The sequence below is a fragment of the Labrus mixtus genome, chromosome 5, assembly GCF_963584025.1.
Source record: "Labrus mixtus chromosome 5, fLabMix1.1, whole genome shotgun sequence".
NCBI lineage: Eukaryota > Metazoa > Chordata > Actinopteri > Labriformes > Labridae > Labrus > Labrus mixtus.
The window spans coordinates 3107294-3124577 of NC_083616.1; the positions used below are offsets into that span (position 1 = coordinate 3107294).

A 17284-nucleotide genomic window follows, 5' to 3' on the forward strand; every position below is an offset into this window, starting at 1 on the left:
ACTCTTCACTCAGCAGCCTCTACCATCAGTGTGTGAATGTGTAGGTGTGACCTGCGGTGTGAAAGCACTTTGAGTTGTAAGAGAGGGTAGAAAAGTGTTGTACAACCTCAAATCCATTTACACAACATTTAACATTGACCCACTGCCTCAGTTTTACATTTGAGAATCTACAGACACAAGATATCAAATGAATGACAGCTTTAGTTTGATCTAATGTCTAGTTCACATGATCCTTATTGTTTTAAGGACTTAGATAAAAACATACACAATGATGAATGTGGTCAATGTCACAGCTTCATCTTTAGAAATACAATTTAACTGAACAACACAGGACTCAAGCTGTCGTGCATCAACTGTTTATTTTACTTTTGTTGGTGAATGGTGACCCCCCCTGGTAAGTATAGAAATGGCCATTCAGCCGTATGTGTGGGGCCCTTTAAAAGAATCAGGATATGTGCCAACACACCTATGACCATAAATATGTGATGTGATCAGTGTTTGACTCTCTGTTGAAGGTGCAGAGATTTGTCTTTGCTCTCGCCCGTGTAGGACCAGCACAGTAATCCTGATAGACGCAGAAGGTAACGTGACCTTCAGGGAGCACACCATGCTCAACTGTGACACCAGCAAGTAGAGCACCAGCTCAGGGCCTAAATAAATCTTTTTTACTCTCGAACAAGTTCATTTAGTTGGACACAGATATGAAAGTCTTATTTGTGTTGTGGTGATTCTAGAGCCTGTTTGGACCTCAGGAAAAAATATTCCCAGGGGCCCCTCAAACCAGCATTCATCACCAGTTATAAATAACCCGACACCAACAACGAAATGTAACATTTTCCAGAGTTCATATCAGAATGTTAAAAATAAAAATGTAAAGAACATAAGAAAAATGTAATGCCAATATATGAATATAAAGAAGGATAAAAACATCAAAGAACAAACACCAGGATGTTACGATATGTTTCTAACATGTGTCATCGCCCATATTAAGGATGAGACTGGCAAACTTTTACTATTCTATGATTGAGTGCTGTCAGATGGGGCCCCCTTAAGGAGGTCTCCTGTAATTGCAAACTGAGCCACTGCTGTGGATTAAAGGTTTTCTGCCCTTGAGGGTCGATTACTGGCCTGGGGCCCCCAGCAGTTTCCTGCTTTGCCTGTTGACAAGCAGCACCTCTGGCAGTGCAGCAGCAGGTAAGTTAACCTTGGACATAAACGAAAACAGTTTTATTAATTGTAATAGAGCTGTGTTAGTGCACTTTAATGCAAACAACAAATAAACAACAAACATGTCCTGCGTTCAGTGACTTTCCTTTACATATTTTGTGTTTGTTGTGTCCGATCATGTTTCCCAACACGGGAAAAATGTTAATTCACATTTTTTTTGTAATTTATACAACAACGAGGTGCTGCTTGTCAACAGGCAAGGCAGGCAACTGCTTGGGGGGCCATGCCACATAGGGGCCCCTCAAGGGCTGACAAACTTTAAACCACAGCAGTGTCTTAAAATGTGCAAATTTTTTTATTGACCGTAGGAAACCTCCCTTAAGGGGCCCCATCTTACAACACTCACTCTCGTCTTAGCATCTCATTTCATCTGTGAAAACCAAAGTTTGTCAATGAAAATCACAGAAGGAAGATGCAGAGGATTTATCTGTGTGGGAGTGAAAAAAGTAAGAGGAAGAGCATCAGGACACATCATGGGTAGTTATAATAATATTGGTTGTAGGGGCCCCTAATTCATTTTTGCCTAGGGCCCCAAGACTCTTTAGTTGCCACTGAAAACCTGTTTCCCTTGTTGATGTCTTGGATATTTGATCGTTAACATGTGTACTGTTTGTAGACTGGATAAAACAGTAAAGTCGCTGTGTTGTTTTTTTGCAATAAACTTGTTAATTTCAAAGTAGAAATGTACACATAATACAAAAATACAGTGCAGCCGGGAAAGAGGGCGGTAACTGTTGAGCCCTGCTATGTTGATTGGCGTAATCATTCATATATGACGTGTTGGATGGTGCGTTATGATTGGCCGACGGATAGATCAATCATGCAAAAAGCCGGTATCGAGGGGGCGGAGCTTGAGTTCGATTAGCCCGCTGAGGTTTTTTTCTCCAAGATGGCGGAGCTGCGACTCAGGAGGCAGTGTGGCGGAGCGTGGAGAATAAAATAATCAGGAAAGGTGGTTAGGTGCCTAAAAAAGGAGACAACCGCGTCATATTATTGGTGAGTTTGTCAGCAGCTGAGTTTGATTTCAGGGCGGCTGACATGTCAGCAAACCGTTAGAGATGTGAGTTTTAGCATGTTAGCATGTCAGCATGTTAGCATACGGGGGCCCGCTGAGCTTCTGCTGCTTCTTCTTCTCTTAAGAGTCATTTGCTTCATCTAAGATATCAAAAAATCCCCAAGCAGAACCATATATACGTCCCTCTTCCGCAGCTACATGTCATGATATGTCTGGTCTCGTCTAATTGCCTGTCATTTATGTATTTTTATGTATTTGAAGAGGTACCAGTGAGAAGTACCAGAGTTAGCCGACATGCTAATTCTCCTCTGCAGTCTTTCCAGATGTTCTTTGACTTCATTGAAGTAAATATAACACATTAACATACAGATGTACACAATACAGTGTGGATAACTACAACAAATAATATCCAACATGGGACATGATGCAGTGAAACTGACTCTCTTAATTGATACCACTGAGGAGAGAGATGCTCTGAAGGAAAGGACCCCCTGACCCCCCTCCCCCTGTAGCTGCACCTGCACCTGCACCTATAGTGGTCCTGCTTGAAGTTAATAAAGCCAGACACACAGAAGAGGACGATCCAAACCGTGAAGGATCCTATAAACTTAGGCAGACATTTTTGCATCTGATGAGGTTTTCCCAACTCAACAGTCTGTACTGCTTTAGGATATGGTAACCATGGCAACTCAATGGTTGTTTGTCTTAGGTTTTGGTCTGTTGGTCACAAAGTTGCTCTTGACATTTGCTCTCTCTCTCTCTCTCTCTCTCTCTGTGTGCTCCTTTTTCTGCAGCTCCCAGAAGAGTCCAGTGGAGGATGATCAGTGCCTAGATCCCGTATTAAGCTGAATGCATTGTGATTTCCAATAATTGAGACAGTGATTCTGAAAGCTGTCTACATTAATGAAAAGAACAATGTAGTCAGCTTAGCATTTTCACCTCTGGTACGTGGTCTTTACAGGGATGTGCTTCTGCATGCATGCATTCTTGGTTTAGGTAAAGGAGAGTTTCTCAGCAGGTCAGATTTTTTTAAGAGTAAATTAATAGTTCTGTGTAAGACAGAGTGTGAGACGCAGGGTCAATGGAGATAGATGATGTTTTACCCCCTCTCCCCTTGGAGCCACCTGATGATTTTGGCCAACATGAGGGCAGAGCACCTCCACCACCTCCCCTGCAAACGTCCAGTGACGCAGAGGTAATGGACGTTAGCTCTGGTGGTGATGGATACACATACACCCCAGGGGATGGGGAAGCCCAGCCACAGGAGCCCCTCAGCATGGGCTCAGTTACTTTCTGTAGCCACCTCTCAAATGAGGCCAATCCCAATCCGACGTGCCCTCGAACAGCCCGCCACGCTCCGCCAGTCACCAAGTTTCTCCCAGACCTCAAGCTGCTCAGAGATGTAAAGATCAGGGTGAGCTTCACTGAAAGCAGCAGCAGCAGCAGCACTAGCAGTAGCAAAGACAGGAAGGTTTTGTACACAGGCGAGGGGCAGGAGGGAGGAAGTGATGACGGCCTGAATGGTGAGCTGCATGACTCGACTGGTGAGCATGAGACCGCTGAAGGCAGCTCTGGAGCAGCGAACGAAGCAGGTAGAAGGTCAGAAGAGGCTGAGGGAGACCAGGAAAGTAAAGTAGAGTTTGCTGTCCTGGATGAGTTGGATGACTTTTATGAGAACTTCGTGGATCCCGACGATGGGGAGCATAGCAGCTTTAAGTCTGAGGTCATAATCCAACAGGAGCAAGGGGATGACGAGGTCGTGACTTACTCCTATGAGGTACGTATGCTCTCATGTCTGCCGTATCCATTGTTCATTTCAGCTACACAGACAAAGAACAATATTGTACACCTCATACAGCTCACACATTCCAGCAAATATTTTAATGCACATGACTAAAGAGTGATCCAAATACCTGCAAGCATCACTCTCTGTATTTATATTCATTATTATTTATAACCTGATTTATCTGTTCATGGATCAAGTTTTCTCAGTTATAGGATGAGCGAACCAGTTTTGCCCCTGCATTCTTTTGACTTAGGGGCGCACTCACACGAGGCAAAGTTGTCCCATACCGTGTTTAAGCACGATTGTCCCCCCCCTCCCCATTCCCCCGCTGGTCTGCACTCACACTGCTCCAGGACTAACCGGGCATGAGCGCGGTTATCTCTTCTACATACAGTCATCCTACAACACATGCATGACTTTATGTGATCATGAAGCGTGCTTAGTTTATAAAGCACGTCTTATTTATTAAGACAGGCGGACTCAAAAATTAAAGATACAAAAAATTAAAGGGACGTGTGGTCGAGTCTCCGTCCGCACATAGGAGAACAACACAGACCATGACAGCTTCTTTACTGTCTTTGTGTCTTACTTTGAGTCATGTTAGTCAGATACAGCAGGCTAAGGATTTCTCCTTAATGAAGGCTGTCCATGTTGTGTACTCGTGCATGAACTGTACCGTGCTGAAACAGACTTGCCAAGGGAGTGTACCGTACCTGAGCATTGATCTGAGCACTCGCACTCGTCAAACGAACTGGACTTTGAGGTGAAGCGTGCTTAGACACAGTACAGATTGCCTAGTTTGAGTGCGCCCTTTAACTGCTTTCAGTGTCATTCAAATTTAATCGAAGGGCCACAAAAAGCGACTGTTGTTAAGATTTCCTGATCCAGATTTTTTTCTGCTTCAATTAGCACGACATGTAAAGCCAGGAGCGTATGTTCCATTGAGACGCATAAATTCGGATAGTTTTTGTCTCTATAAAATAAATTCACTAGGTGAGATGCCTGATGTTTGTGCCTTTTTATTTCCCATTTAATGATCAGTTTCCTACTCAAGCAAAAGTAACTAATAATCATTTTTAAAGGAAAGAACAAAACAGAACTTCCAATAAAACGTATATATTTTCTGTTAGGTTCATTATTAGTTTCTGAATGCAGAAGTGTTTTTTTTTTTTTTTTTACTCTGCCGTAGTCAGTAAAGTGTTTTCTCTCTCTGGTCACTTCACTGCCTCACTTCAACTTCACTCTAACACCGTGTCCTAACAGCATGTGATGCGAGCGTCAGCCACCAAATCAGATGGATTCAACTGTCTCCTGTTTGACCGTCCCAACAGTCCACGAGCAACCACACTGTTTTCAGGTGCGGACAAAGTGGAGATCGTGTTGCATTAATAATATCCACATCCGTGATTGACAGGTTGAGCTTTGACCTGTGTAGCCACCGGAGAAAACCGTTCTTCGTCTCACCGTGAGTCGTTTATTAACGAGCCTCTGAGAGGTGATGTGAGTCAATACCTCGTCTTTACAAAGCCCCACACTTCTGGTTGTCCACCTTCAAAATAAAAGCACCAGGTGTTATATTGTTTACAATTGGACACTGAAACTCACAGAGCAGAGAAGTAAATATTTAACAGAAGCAGTGTGGATAAGAGCGTCCAATGGTGCCTGCGGCGCTTTCATCTGCAGCTCGCGTGCTGTTAGGACACGGTGTGAAATGACGCATTCTCAGCTCCCTTAAACCGGTGACCTATCCTTCTCTCTTGGCCTTAACCATTGACTCTTCCAGGAGGAGTTTGACAATGATGTCGATGCTCTACTCGAGGAGGGCATGCCGGTCCCAAAAAAGATGCGTCCATCGGAGGAAAAATATGGCGGGGACAGTGATCATCCGTCTGATGGTGAAGGCGGCGTTCAGCCCATGATGACCAAAATAAAGACAGTGCTGAAGAGTGAGTGGTGGATCCGTCCGGGTTTGGATTCTTGAAACTATTTTGAAGATGAAATAAACACAACTGACCTCAGAAACCAAGTAGCCATCCAGTCTGTGTTGTATGTTATCACAATCTAGATGGAGCAGCTGATAGGCACGTTCATGCTCTTTGATCACGTTATGATACCTCTCTTCTCTCTATGCCAGGTCGGGGACGTCCACCCACTGAGCCGCTACCTGATGGATGGATCATGACATTCCATAACTCGGGCATTCCAGTCTACCTGCACAGAGAGACCAGGGTGGTCACCTGGTCCAGACCCTACTTCCTTGGAACAGGCAGTATTAGGGTGAGGTGCAACACAAGGGTTTTGATCTTACAATTAACTGTAAAATCTGGTGAATAAGATGCAGTGTTTCCCCTACCATTATATTAGGCGGCCCGCCCCCCCAACGGCACCCCCCTTCCCCCTTGATGGTCAAGTTCATTTTATTTTCTTTATAGCGCCGGTTCACAACAGAAGTCATAAGGATACCTTTCCTATAGAACAGGTCTATACCTCCTCCTTTTATTAAACAAACTTAATAGCCTTATGTTATTTATCTTATTTACACGACGCCATGTCATTTCTGTCTCTACATGGTCGCGCGTTTACAATTCTCCTCTGCTCTCTGCAGGTGGAGCTTCACCCCGATGCACACACACACATACACACAGACACGTTCGCACACAGACACTTGCGCGCACACAGCGGAGGTCTGGGTGTGTGTTGTTGTGTCTGACGGACGCACACGCAATAATAAAAAGTCCGTAAGAACCATCAGAAAATAAAGTAGTCGGCTTAGTTGACTTCGGACTTTTCTGGCCATGTCTCTCTCTCTGCCATTACTCAGGAGATGCGCAGTGAGCATGCTGCATTCAGGGGTGCTCAGAAACGGGAGTTGCAGACGGAACAACTTGCAGGAACCGCCCCCCCCCCCCCCCCCAGAGCTCTAAACCTAGGGGAAACACTGAGATGCACCTTTAATACCTATTTTTTCATCTAAAAAGTTGGCTGCGTCTTTTACGCCAGTGCTACCAATTAACAGTATAAAATGCTGACACATTCTCTGTCATTACCGCGGGTACAGCAGCCACGACCACACACACACACACACCGTGCGACCTGGCACGATTAAAAATACATCCCCATTCATTAAATATTGAAAGCTGATTGCACGCTGTGCTGGGAATGACAGCGACACAGACCAGGCTGGTTGACATATTTTCTCCCTCATGAGGTCATAATCATGCATTTACAGAAAACAGTGGTATATTGTTCCGTAAATAAACCTTGTGGAGTACTCTTTTAATTGAAAGAGTCCTGGTGACGGGCAGAGAGCTCATAAGCTAGTTGTCTGTGCTTCACATATTCAACTGCAGGCTGAGAGCTCGACTACCGTACTGTAGCTAGTAGGAGAGCAAACTTCACAAAGTGAAAACAGACGGAACTAAAAAAGCGACACAGCTGCATAAAAACTGCACTTTGTTGACTTTGATGCACACGATAGAAATCATCACGCAGGAAAACATATTAAATTTTTTGTTCTCTCTTAGAGATCTTCAAAAACAGAATGCATTTTATAATCCAGATTTTTACGGTACTAGGGCTGTCAAAGTTATTGCTGTTTTTTTTTTTTTTTTAAATCTCTTTTGATTGCGTGCTATTTGTTCCCTTTAGACTGCAGCGTAGTTAAGCCACGGCACAGACGTCTGCATCTCCCTGTAGACATAGTGATGGAAAAGAACGACGTCTCTATGCCTGTGAATGGCTCATCATGAAGCGGACTGCGTTACTTAATTAATTCATTTTACTTATTGAATAAGGACAGTGAACATTAATAAACAGATATATGTAAATATGCCAGAATTAGTAGAAAAGCTAAATTCACACTACAGGGTAGATGGTAACAAAAAACCATACAGCAAATGTAGAATTACTGCCAATTTCAACTTAGTCTATGTGTGCTGTGCACTAAGGCACCGTGCCACTCGAGTCTGTGTTCCTGTTTCCCCAGAAAGTGGTCCTTCTCTGGAGCGTGCCAGCAGCGCCCCTCTGCTCTGCTCAGTTTTCAAACACGCTCAAAGTCTTTTTTTGTTTGAGTAAACTGCAAGCACGTATCAAGCTGTAATGTGCAGAATACAGTAGATCAACCTGGGCAGGAAGTCAGACAAGGAAACGCGCAGAGCATCCTGTCTTTTTCAAAATAAAACCCAATATACAGAATCACTGTCGTATTTTCCATCACTAAATGAGCTACCAATCCACCTAAGAGAGACAAAGCCACACCTTGCATCGCATTTTTCTCTTTATTCTCGTGTGAACTTGGGGTTCTCTTGGGATCTTGTGAACCTGTGTGTACAGCTGTCCGACAGAGCAAAACCGTTGCGCTGACGGAACGCAGCACAAACATACTATGTGGAAATTGGTCTCAATAAGTCTCAATAACTGGTGGGCTTCCAGGACTTATCTTGTTTATTGGTAATGGATGGTTAAGGATTTTATTTTATTTTTTATTGATTAAATAAAAAAAATTGCAGAATTTTTAAATTGGAGCATCATGAAAATGTTGAGGCTTTAGTCTTGAAGGTCAGGAAAATAACTTTGTTTGTTTTTCTTTTTTGTTGCAGAAACATGACCCTCCTACCAGCAGCATCCCTTGCCTTCACTACAGAAAAATGAAGGATCAGGAGGAAAGGGAGCTGAACGGGGAGGTGGCACTTTCACAGCAGTCTCCAGTAAAGCAGCTTGTCGAGGAGGCCAATGGAGGAGAGGAAGAAGGCAAGTCTGAGGCTACAGGGGAGGAGCAGGATGACGTCCGCCCCCCGAGTATGACAGAGGGTGACCCAGATGGAGAGGGAACCACTGATAACAGCGTGCCGGTGAAAGAGTCCCATTCGTTTGACACCGCCCAGGGAGCCTTAGGACAAGTCAAGGCCAAGGTGGAGGTGTGCAAGGATGAGTCTATAGGTGAGAGCCTTTTGTTTCATACGGCTAGTTACTGTAAAATCTGGTGTATAAGACACTCCGAATACCTGTTTCTTCATCTAAAAAGTTGGCTGCGTCATATACCAATATACTAGTATCAAATCCTGAAACCCACGGGGGTGCAGCCGCCACCACACATTGCACGCCACCTGATGAGATTGCAAATCCCCCACCCCCTTTATGTGTGTGGCAAGCTGTGCTCGTCATAATGGTGCTTTTAAAGCTCAGGGTGGATCAGTAAATAAAGCTTGTGGACGACTGGTTTGATTAAAGACTCCTCAATTAACAACAACAAGCGAGCGACTACATGGTGAAAACAGAAGGTCCTAAAAGAGCTGCACGAAACTGCCCTATGGGGACTTTGTCTAACACAAAAACGGGGACGCCTCTTATATTCAGGTGGGATTTATAATCTGGAATTTTACGGTAAGACTTTTGAAGGGTCACTATCGTGTTTGTTTTTGCTGCATTAGTCGATCTAACTCTCTTAAACCTCCTCCCAGAACTTGAAGAGTTTCGACTGTACCTGGAGAAGTGTTTCGACTTTGAACAAGTTACTGTAAAGAAGTTCCGTACCTGGGCCGAGCGGAGGCAGTTCAACAGAGACATGAAGAGGAAGCAGGCCGAGTCAGAGAGACCCATCCTTCCTGCAAACCAGAAACTCATCACGCTGTCGGTCCAGGATGCACCCACCAAGAAAGGTAACAATCTTGCTCACTAATACGTCCTGGATATAAATACAACAAAACAACTACTACAACTATTCATACTGGGGTCCAAAAAAAGAAAACAAGACAGGAAAAAAACAAGACAATCAATCATTTATCATATTATTTCACACTGTATGAAGTGTGAAGTCTGGGGCTGACATTATTTATTTGCAGTTCAAGCATTCATCCGAACCTAGTGGAGAAAGTTAACATTTGAACTGTGATTAGTCAGGCTGTCTGAAGTAGTTTGCAGTTTGATCCAGCAGAGGACGCTCTCAGTGTAACTTCACCATTGCATGCACTATTGACCTCAGTAAATGAAGACTGTAATGTGCTAAAAGCACATTGCAAACTTACATGAGGTCAGACTCGTCTCTCTGCATACAGCAAACCCTTTAATACACACTTGAGACCGGGGTCGTCTACTTCTGCACAAACGCACTTAGTCTAAGAAAAAGACGCGGTGCTATTCTTCATCGACCCTCTCTGCTCTGCCTCTCACATCCAGAGGATTGTTAAAAACAGGGGTGGGGTGGGGGGGTACTGCTGGTAGCTCCGCCTTGTCACGTCGCTGATGTATACCACTCTCTTCTTCTTCATGTGTTTTCTTGTCTACTTCTTCTCCTTCTTCATTTGTTTTTTAATAGCGGTTAGCAAACTGTAAAGAGCAATTACCGCCACCTGGATTGCGGTGTGAATACGGCGCTCTGTGTGATTTCCTTTAATCTCCACTTAGACGTATTTGTCCTGACTGTGACGCCTGTAAAGATACAGGATGAATACAGAAGATGTTTGTTATACCGTTTCCGTTCTGCATTAAAGTCTTTTGAGCTCGTTGTTTGTTTTTTTTCTTCTCCACAGAGTTTGTCATCAATCCAAACGGGAAGTCTGAAGTTTGTATCTTGCATGAATACATGCAGCGTGTCCTGAAGGTTCGACCTGTTTACAACTTTTTTGAATGTGGTAAGTTCTTCTTTTCGTACGTGTAGACAGCCAAATGAAAACTTGAAAATACCGTGAAAATAGGCCGTCAGTTACAATGCTGTTTCCAGTGTGTGTAGAAAAGTCTCCAGATTGTTGAACACCTTCATGTTCCCACAGAGAACCCAAGTGAACCCTTCGGAGCGTCCGTCATCATAGATGGAGTGACGTACGGCACAGGAACCGCGAGCAGTAAAAAACTTGCGAAGAATAAAGCTGGTAACTTTTTCTCTTTACTCAAAAGTGTCATCGATGGTGTGAGTGAAGAAAACTGAATATACTCTGTATCAGTTTAAATCGTTTAGATCGTCCTGATTATGAACCGTCACTTTGACACCTGAGGTCATTTATTAAAATGCAGTGAGGTCCGGTTTGAGATCATCTGACCCAGTGATTCTCAGCTGATCTAGCCTCAGGACCCACTACCAACACCGTTGTCAAAAAGCTGTGACCCAAATATCAGATATTTTTAAGCCAACTAGATGTATTCAATGAAAAATGGTACAAAACATGTGACAGAACTTCACTGGGGCTCCGGGAACTTACTGGTTAGTGCAAGCTCCCCATGTACAGAGGACCTACAAATCAGACCTGTGGTTCTTTTCCAGCTTGTCATTCCTCTCTCTCTAGCTCTCTCTCTCTCTTTCTCTCTCTGCCTCTCTTTCTTTCTCTCTCTCTCTGTCTCTCTCTTTCTCTCTCTCTCTGCCTCTCTTTCTTTCTCTCTCTCTCTGTCTCTCTCTTTCTTTCTCTCTCTCTCTATCTCTCTCTCTCTCTGCCTCTCTCTTTCTTTCTCTCTCTGCCTCTCTCTTTCTCTCTCTCTGCCTCTCTCTCTTTCTTTCTCTCTCTCTGCCTTTCTCTCTGCCTCTCTTTCGCTCTCTCTCTCTCTGCCTCTATCTCTTTCTCTGCCTCTATCTCTTTCTCTCTGTCTCTCTCTCTGCCTCTTTCTCTCTGCCTCTATCTCTTTCTCTCTGCCTATCTCTCTCTCTCTGCCTCTTTCTCTCTGTCTCTCTCTCTCTGCCTCTCTCTCTCTCTGCCTATCTCTCTCTCTCTCTCTGCCTCTCTCTCTCTGCCTCTATCTCTCTCTGCCTCTCTCTCTTTCTCTCTGCCTCTCTCTCTATCTCTCTCTGCCTCTCTCTCTATCGCTCTCTCTCTCTCTGCCTCTCTCTCTTTCTCTCTGCCTCTCTCTGCCTCTCTCTCTTTCTCTCTGCCTCTCTCTCTCTATCTCTCTGCCTCTCTCTCTGCGCCTCTCTCTCTCTGCCTCTCTCTCTTTGCGCCTCTCTCTCTGTCTCTCTCTCTCTCTCTCTCTCTCTCTCTCTCTCTCTCTCCCTCTCTACCTCCCAGATCTGATTTGTCCACTGTCCTATCTCTACAATAAATGCATAAAAATCCCAAAAGTCTTTAAAAAATGAAGTGAAATTATTTGATGCGATGGTAAACCAGTCCACATGAAGAGTTAGAAACCATGCAGCTTCCATCAGCTTGAAATTCTCTCACAGCAGTCATCCTCTCCGGCCCCTTCCAGACGTAGAGTTTACTGTTTGTTAGTTAGGTTTGCTCGTCTTCATCAGTCGCTCGATCTGCTCTGACTTTGTGTTCTGGTGTTACCCGCAGCTCGAGCCACACTGGAAATCCTCATCCCCGACTTTGTAAAGCAGACGTCTGAGGAGAAGCCTGTAGAGGGCGATGAACAGGAGGTACTGTTTTTACTTTTATTTCTATTTTTGACATTTTTTACCCTGACGTTTGAAGGCAGGTAGCAGGAGTTACAAGTCGTGTTGCAAAATGTAGAACTTGATGCTACGGTTGCATGATCACAATCTCAATTGATACCTATATGCAATCTCATTTCTAAATGATGCAGATTCTCCTGCTCGTATTTCCCTCTGCATTCAGAACGAGCAGCATTCATGTCAGTGTTTCTTATACATAGACGATACTCAAGCAGGTCGCCCCGGTATATTCAAGGTGCCCAAGTCGGCTATATTTCTGACATTTTATTTAATATTCCTAAAAATGTCTGTGGGCACGAGAGAGAGAGAGGGTTCCTCTGTCTGTAGATCCCTCCCGCCTTTCAAACCTCCCAGTTTAGTAAGAATCCTGCAGCCCTACTTCAAAGTGAAACCACTTCACTCACCTGCAGAAACCTCTTCCTGTCGTTGTCTCCACAGTATTTTAACCACATCAGTATAGAAGACTCAAGGGTTTATGAGCTGACCAACAAAGCAGGACTACTCTCACCATATCAGATTCTTCATGAGTGCCTTAAAAGGTAAGAGGAGCTCGTGTCATTATGTGAACGCTGTGAATATTTGAATCTACTCTGGAGCTGGAGACGTTTTGCTCTCTGTTTTCGCTGCTGAGCTGAACTCCTACTTGTCTGCTTTGTGATGTTTAAAGGTTTTAATCGTCACATCTCGTAAATATTTTGGCCAAATTGTCTGTAAAGGAACACTACATCAAATCTCATCTTACAAAAAAATGAATATAAGAATAAAAAGTTTGCTAGCTCTCCTCGTCACAGAGCCTCACTCGCCGTCATTTCCAGTCACATATTATCGTGAAATATAAGTTGCACCGGTATATTTTAGGGCCGGCAGTAGCTCAGTCCTGTAGGTGCTTGGGTTGGGAACAGGACGGTTGTCTGTTCAAGTCCCAGTGCGGACCACATAATGGAAATTGGTCTGGTAGCTGGAGAGGTACCAAATCCCTTCTTGAGTTACGTAGTACGGTTTTCTTATTTAAAGCTTTTAAATCACTAAAAAACGTCTTTTCCGTTTACTGCCATTCATATAACATGTATTGTTTTCACCCAGAAAGAGGCGGGGCCTGTGTTGTTTGGGCAAAGTACCCGGCTGGGTCGCTCTCACCAATACTCAGGGCAGCCAATCACAAAGTAGCAGATACTGTATGTATTTTAATTTTCTACTGTCTCTTCTCTCCGATAGAAACCATGGAATGGGCGACACCAGCATTAAGTTTGAGGTGATCCCTGGGAAAAACCAGAAGAGTGAATATGTGATGTCATGTGGGAAGCACACTGTCCGTGGCTGGTGTAAGTAGACCATCGTCCTCGATGCCCCACATGGTCACGCATGATGATGTCCCTCATGGTTAACTTCATGGAGTCTTTTACAGACTAGTTAACACGGTTTTGATTCTTCCCAACAGGCAAGAACAAACGTGTTGGAAAACAACTAGCATCTCAGAAGATCTTACAGATGCTTCACCCCCACGTGAAGAACTGGGGCTCGCTGCTGCGCATGTACGGCAGAGAGAGCAACAAGATGGTCAAGAAGGTGAGGAGCCCGAATATCTGATGACAACATTTAAAGCTCAGCTGATCAGCACTGACATTAAGGTCAAAACTCTAAGCCAATTAAAATGCATTCAGCGTCAAAGCCTCCTCAGTCACTTGCACATATTTCCCTGGAGTCAGCAGCTTTCTGGGCTTTTTATTTTAATTTCCCAACTCATTGTAAACGGTAAAAGGACTTGAGCTTGTATATTTCTAGTCTTCTGGCTCAAAGCTCTTTTACACCACAGGTCACACCTACACATTCACACACTGATGGTAGAGACTGTTGTGTAAAGTGTACATTATTAACTAATCCCATTCATACACATTCATACAACAGTGACGACGCAGTGGGAGCAACTTGGGGTTAAGTGTCTGGCCCAGGGACACATCGGTGATGTAGCTGCAGGAGCTCATATCAATGTGTAGGTTTGGGACCCTGAGGGTCACTCCTTCAAGTCCTGGTGTGGACTAAATCTAGAAATTGGCCCATTAGCTGATGAGGTGCACCCCCTCAGCTCAGTAGCCTCAGGCCCTTAATCCACCTAGTGGTTTTCCTGGGCAGAAAAGCGCTGGCTGGGCACTCGGGAGCGCTTCATTGCGCATTTGGCCTGCACAAAAAAATGCTGGGTCTTCCATGGATTAATAAAATATATCTTAACCCCTGACCTTCCAGTTGAGAGAAGACAGACTCTACCACTCATCCACAGCCGCCCCAACTCATGGCCTCGTTAATGTAACTTCATGCCTCATTAGAACAACCAATGAAAAGCAGCGTGCAGCTTCAATGAAGAGTGTCGTTCATTATGTTACCTACGTCTCCTGACTTCTTCTAATTCTCATCTTTCACAGGAGAGCTCCGACAAGAGTGTGATCGAGCTGCAGCAGTTTGCCAAAAAGAACAAGCCAAACCTTCACATCCTGAACAAACTGCAGGAGGAAATGAAGAAGCTCGCCACACAGAGGGTGAGAGCATTTCACCTTTATGTGGAGCATTTAACATAGCAAGTTTAACCTGTAAACATGTGAATCCCTCCTTAAACCAGCCGTCCAAACATCCTGTCGCTGATTTCTGTAGATTTTTATTTCAAATCAGTTTCATGTGTGAGTAGAAGTTTGTCTGAGCAGATTCTCTGAACTCACATGCAGAAGACGATCATTTGATGATTTAATCAACATGTTAGTTTTCTCTCTGAGTGTTGGAAAAGTTAAAGGTTTGTTTTTATTCTTTTCCTTCCATATTCCTTCGCCAAGAACTAAAGGCATTAAAAATGTCAGTAAGAGTTTATTTAACAAAAGACAAGATTTTAGTTTGAATCCAATCCAGAGTTTCTTTTTGTCAAACTGCAGGGTCGTAATAAAGAGGAGGGATACTTTTCTTAATAATTAGACTTGATGCTTAGGAGACCGTTGAGTTTTGTTCTTCACACGCCTGGAGCAGATTGATTCTGAAGCTCGGGGTCACAACCCCTGCAGCGGTTGCAATATATTTTCTCAGGGTCACCAGAAGGTTATGGAGAAGAGGAGCACGTTTACCTTACTGCTCATTGTATTTAGTCAGTCGCTGTCAGCTGACTTATTTTTGTTGATTCTGTTTCCAGACTAAAGTCCTGATTCTGTCTTTATTTGATCCCCAGGAGGAAACCAGGAAGAAACCCAAGATGACCATCATGGAGTCCGCCCAGCCGGGGAGCGAGCCCCTCTGCACCGTCGACGTTTAAGTCTCCGAAACACTGAAGAACCACGGCACTGAAACCTCGTCACTGTTGGACGTCCCGCACCAACGCCCATCCCTTAATTATGCATCACTGGACATCTAACGGCAATATAGTGAAGCGTGGACCGAGCCGCTTGTTTCTGTTTCACCTGTGTTCAATGTCTTCAGCTGGTAGAAGTAAACGCACCAACAGACAGTAGAGTCTACCTCTCTATGACGCACGAGGAACAAACGTATGAACCACCACTTAATAATAATAATGATAATGCATGCTTCTTCTTTTTGTTTCTGTCTGCAAACACACTCCGTACACTCTGTTTGAATCTGTTGCAGCACTTATTATTTCTGTGTGTGTGCTTCAAGTGTTTGAAAGGGACTCCTCACACTCGCGTATTTATAACATTCGTTTACGTTCATGGATATTTTAATGGTTGGTGTCATGAATATTATGGTTGATAAATACGACATATGCCGTTTAGTTTTTTCCTTAAGAATGGACAGTCACTGTCTCGGTTTGCACGATACAAATAAAAAACCTGCGTTGTGAAGCGGCCACTATTGAGAACTCTCGTCATGCACCCGTGTTGACTGATCATGCTGGTGGAACACGATTGGTTGAGATCTTTTTTGTATTTAGAGGGATATTTTTTTGCCTTTTTCTTTCTATATTTTTTTTAACACGCTTCGGCAATACCAGAAGCTGACCCCCTCCTCCCACCTTAATCCCGCCCCCTTGGACTGTGTTTGAGGGGGGGAACTGCTAGATTTGAATAATGTACTAATACCGCTCTTATAGGCTAACAGCTTTGCTTTTTAGTGCCCTGGAGAAATGTCATGTTGCCTTAGTCAGTTTGTTTCATGAAGGGCTCAGCGTTGAACGACCACATTGGACCTAAAATAAAATCCCTTCAAGTGGGAAGACTAAACAAGCCCGCCTCGGCTTGATGCAGCATTTAGTATTAGAGACAGCCTCACACTCATCAGGTAACTCGATGGGAAACGCCTTCAGCATGTGAAGAGTCGTCGTCTCACTCCGATCGGGCTGATCTTATTTTCTGACCACGAGTAGAATCCATTTTCAAAAATGCAGTCGCTCCGCTGATCGGATGAAATCGTTTTAGTCCAACACAAGCTGATGAAACTGTGTATACCAAAGCTTCCATACAGTCTTATGCATTTTATAGAAGAGAAGTGTTGCTGCAAACTGCAGAGGAAACGGCTAAAGACTCATTAGTTACTGGAACAAATAGAAAAAAGTGCTGTGCAATCTGTCCCGTATTTGTCCTGTGGTTTTTTCTTTTCTACTGAACATAAACGGACACAGGCTGGTGTGATGTTGTAGAGCGCTTTAAAGAATGTGCTTCCCCCCCTCCCTCCTCGCTGTGTGTTTGTCGTCTTGCCAACTTGTGTCGGTGTGAGAAGAGAATAAAAAAACAAAATCTGCTTTTACATGTTGCTGTTGGATCTTTGAGATGTTGCTGCCTAGATAATGAAGTTTGTATTTCAAGCTGAGCTCATGACTTCAGTGATATTTGTTATGCAAAATAAAGATGTCTTGACTAATGACCACAGCTGTTTGGTTTTTTATTCATTTCCA

At 43.9% G+C, this 17284-nt stretch overlaps 1 protein-coding gene across 1 annotated transcript; it reads left to right on the top strand.

The window, feature by feature from the left end:
* The first annotated feature begins 2082 nt into the window (after window positions 1-2082).
* dgcr8 (DGCR8 microprocessor complex subunit) lies at window positions 2083-17253 on the top strand. The gene is made up of 14 exons (XM_061037321.1): window positions 2083-2223; window positions 3037-4019; window positions 5812-5974; window positions 6163-6305; window positions 8627-8966; window positions 9488-9685; window positions 10556-10657; window positions 10796-10894; window positions 12287-12369; window positions 12844-12944; window positions 13621-13727; window positions 13844-13971; window positions 14823-14936; window positions 15608-17253. The coding sequence occupies exons 2-14, from the start codon at window positions 3324-3326 to the stop codon at window positions 15689-15691; spliced, it is 2358 nt and encodes a 785-aa protein (XP_060893304.1). The 5' UTR covers window positions 2083-2223; window positions 3037-3323; the 3' UTR covers window positions 15692-17253.
* The last annotated feature ends 31 nt before the right edge of the window (window positions 17254-17284 follow it).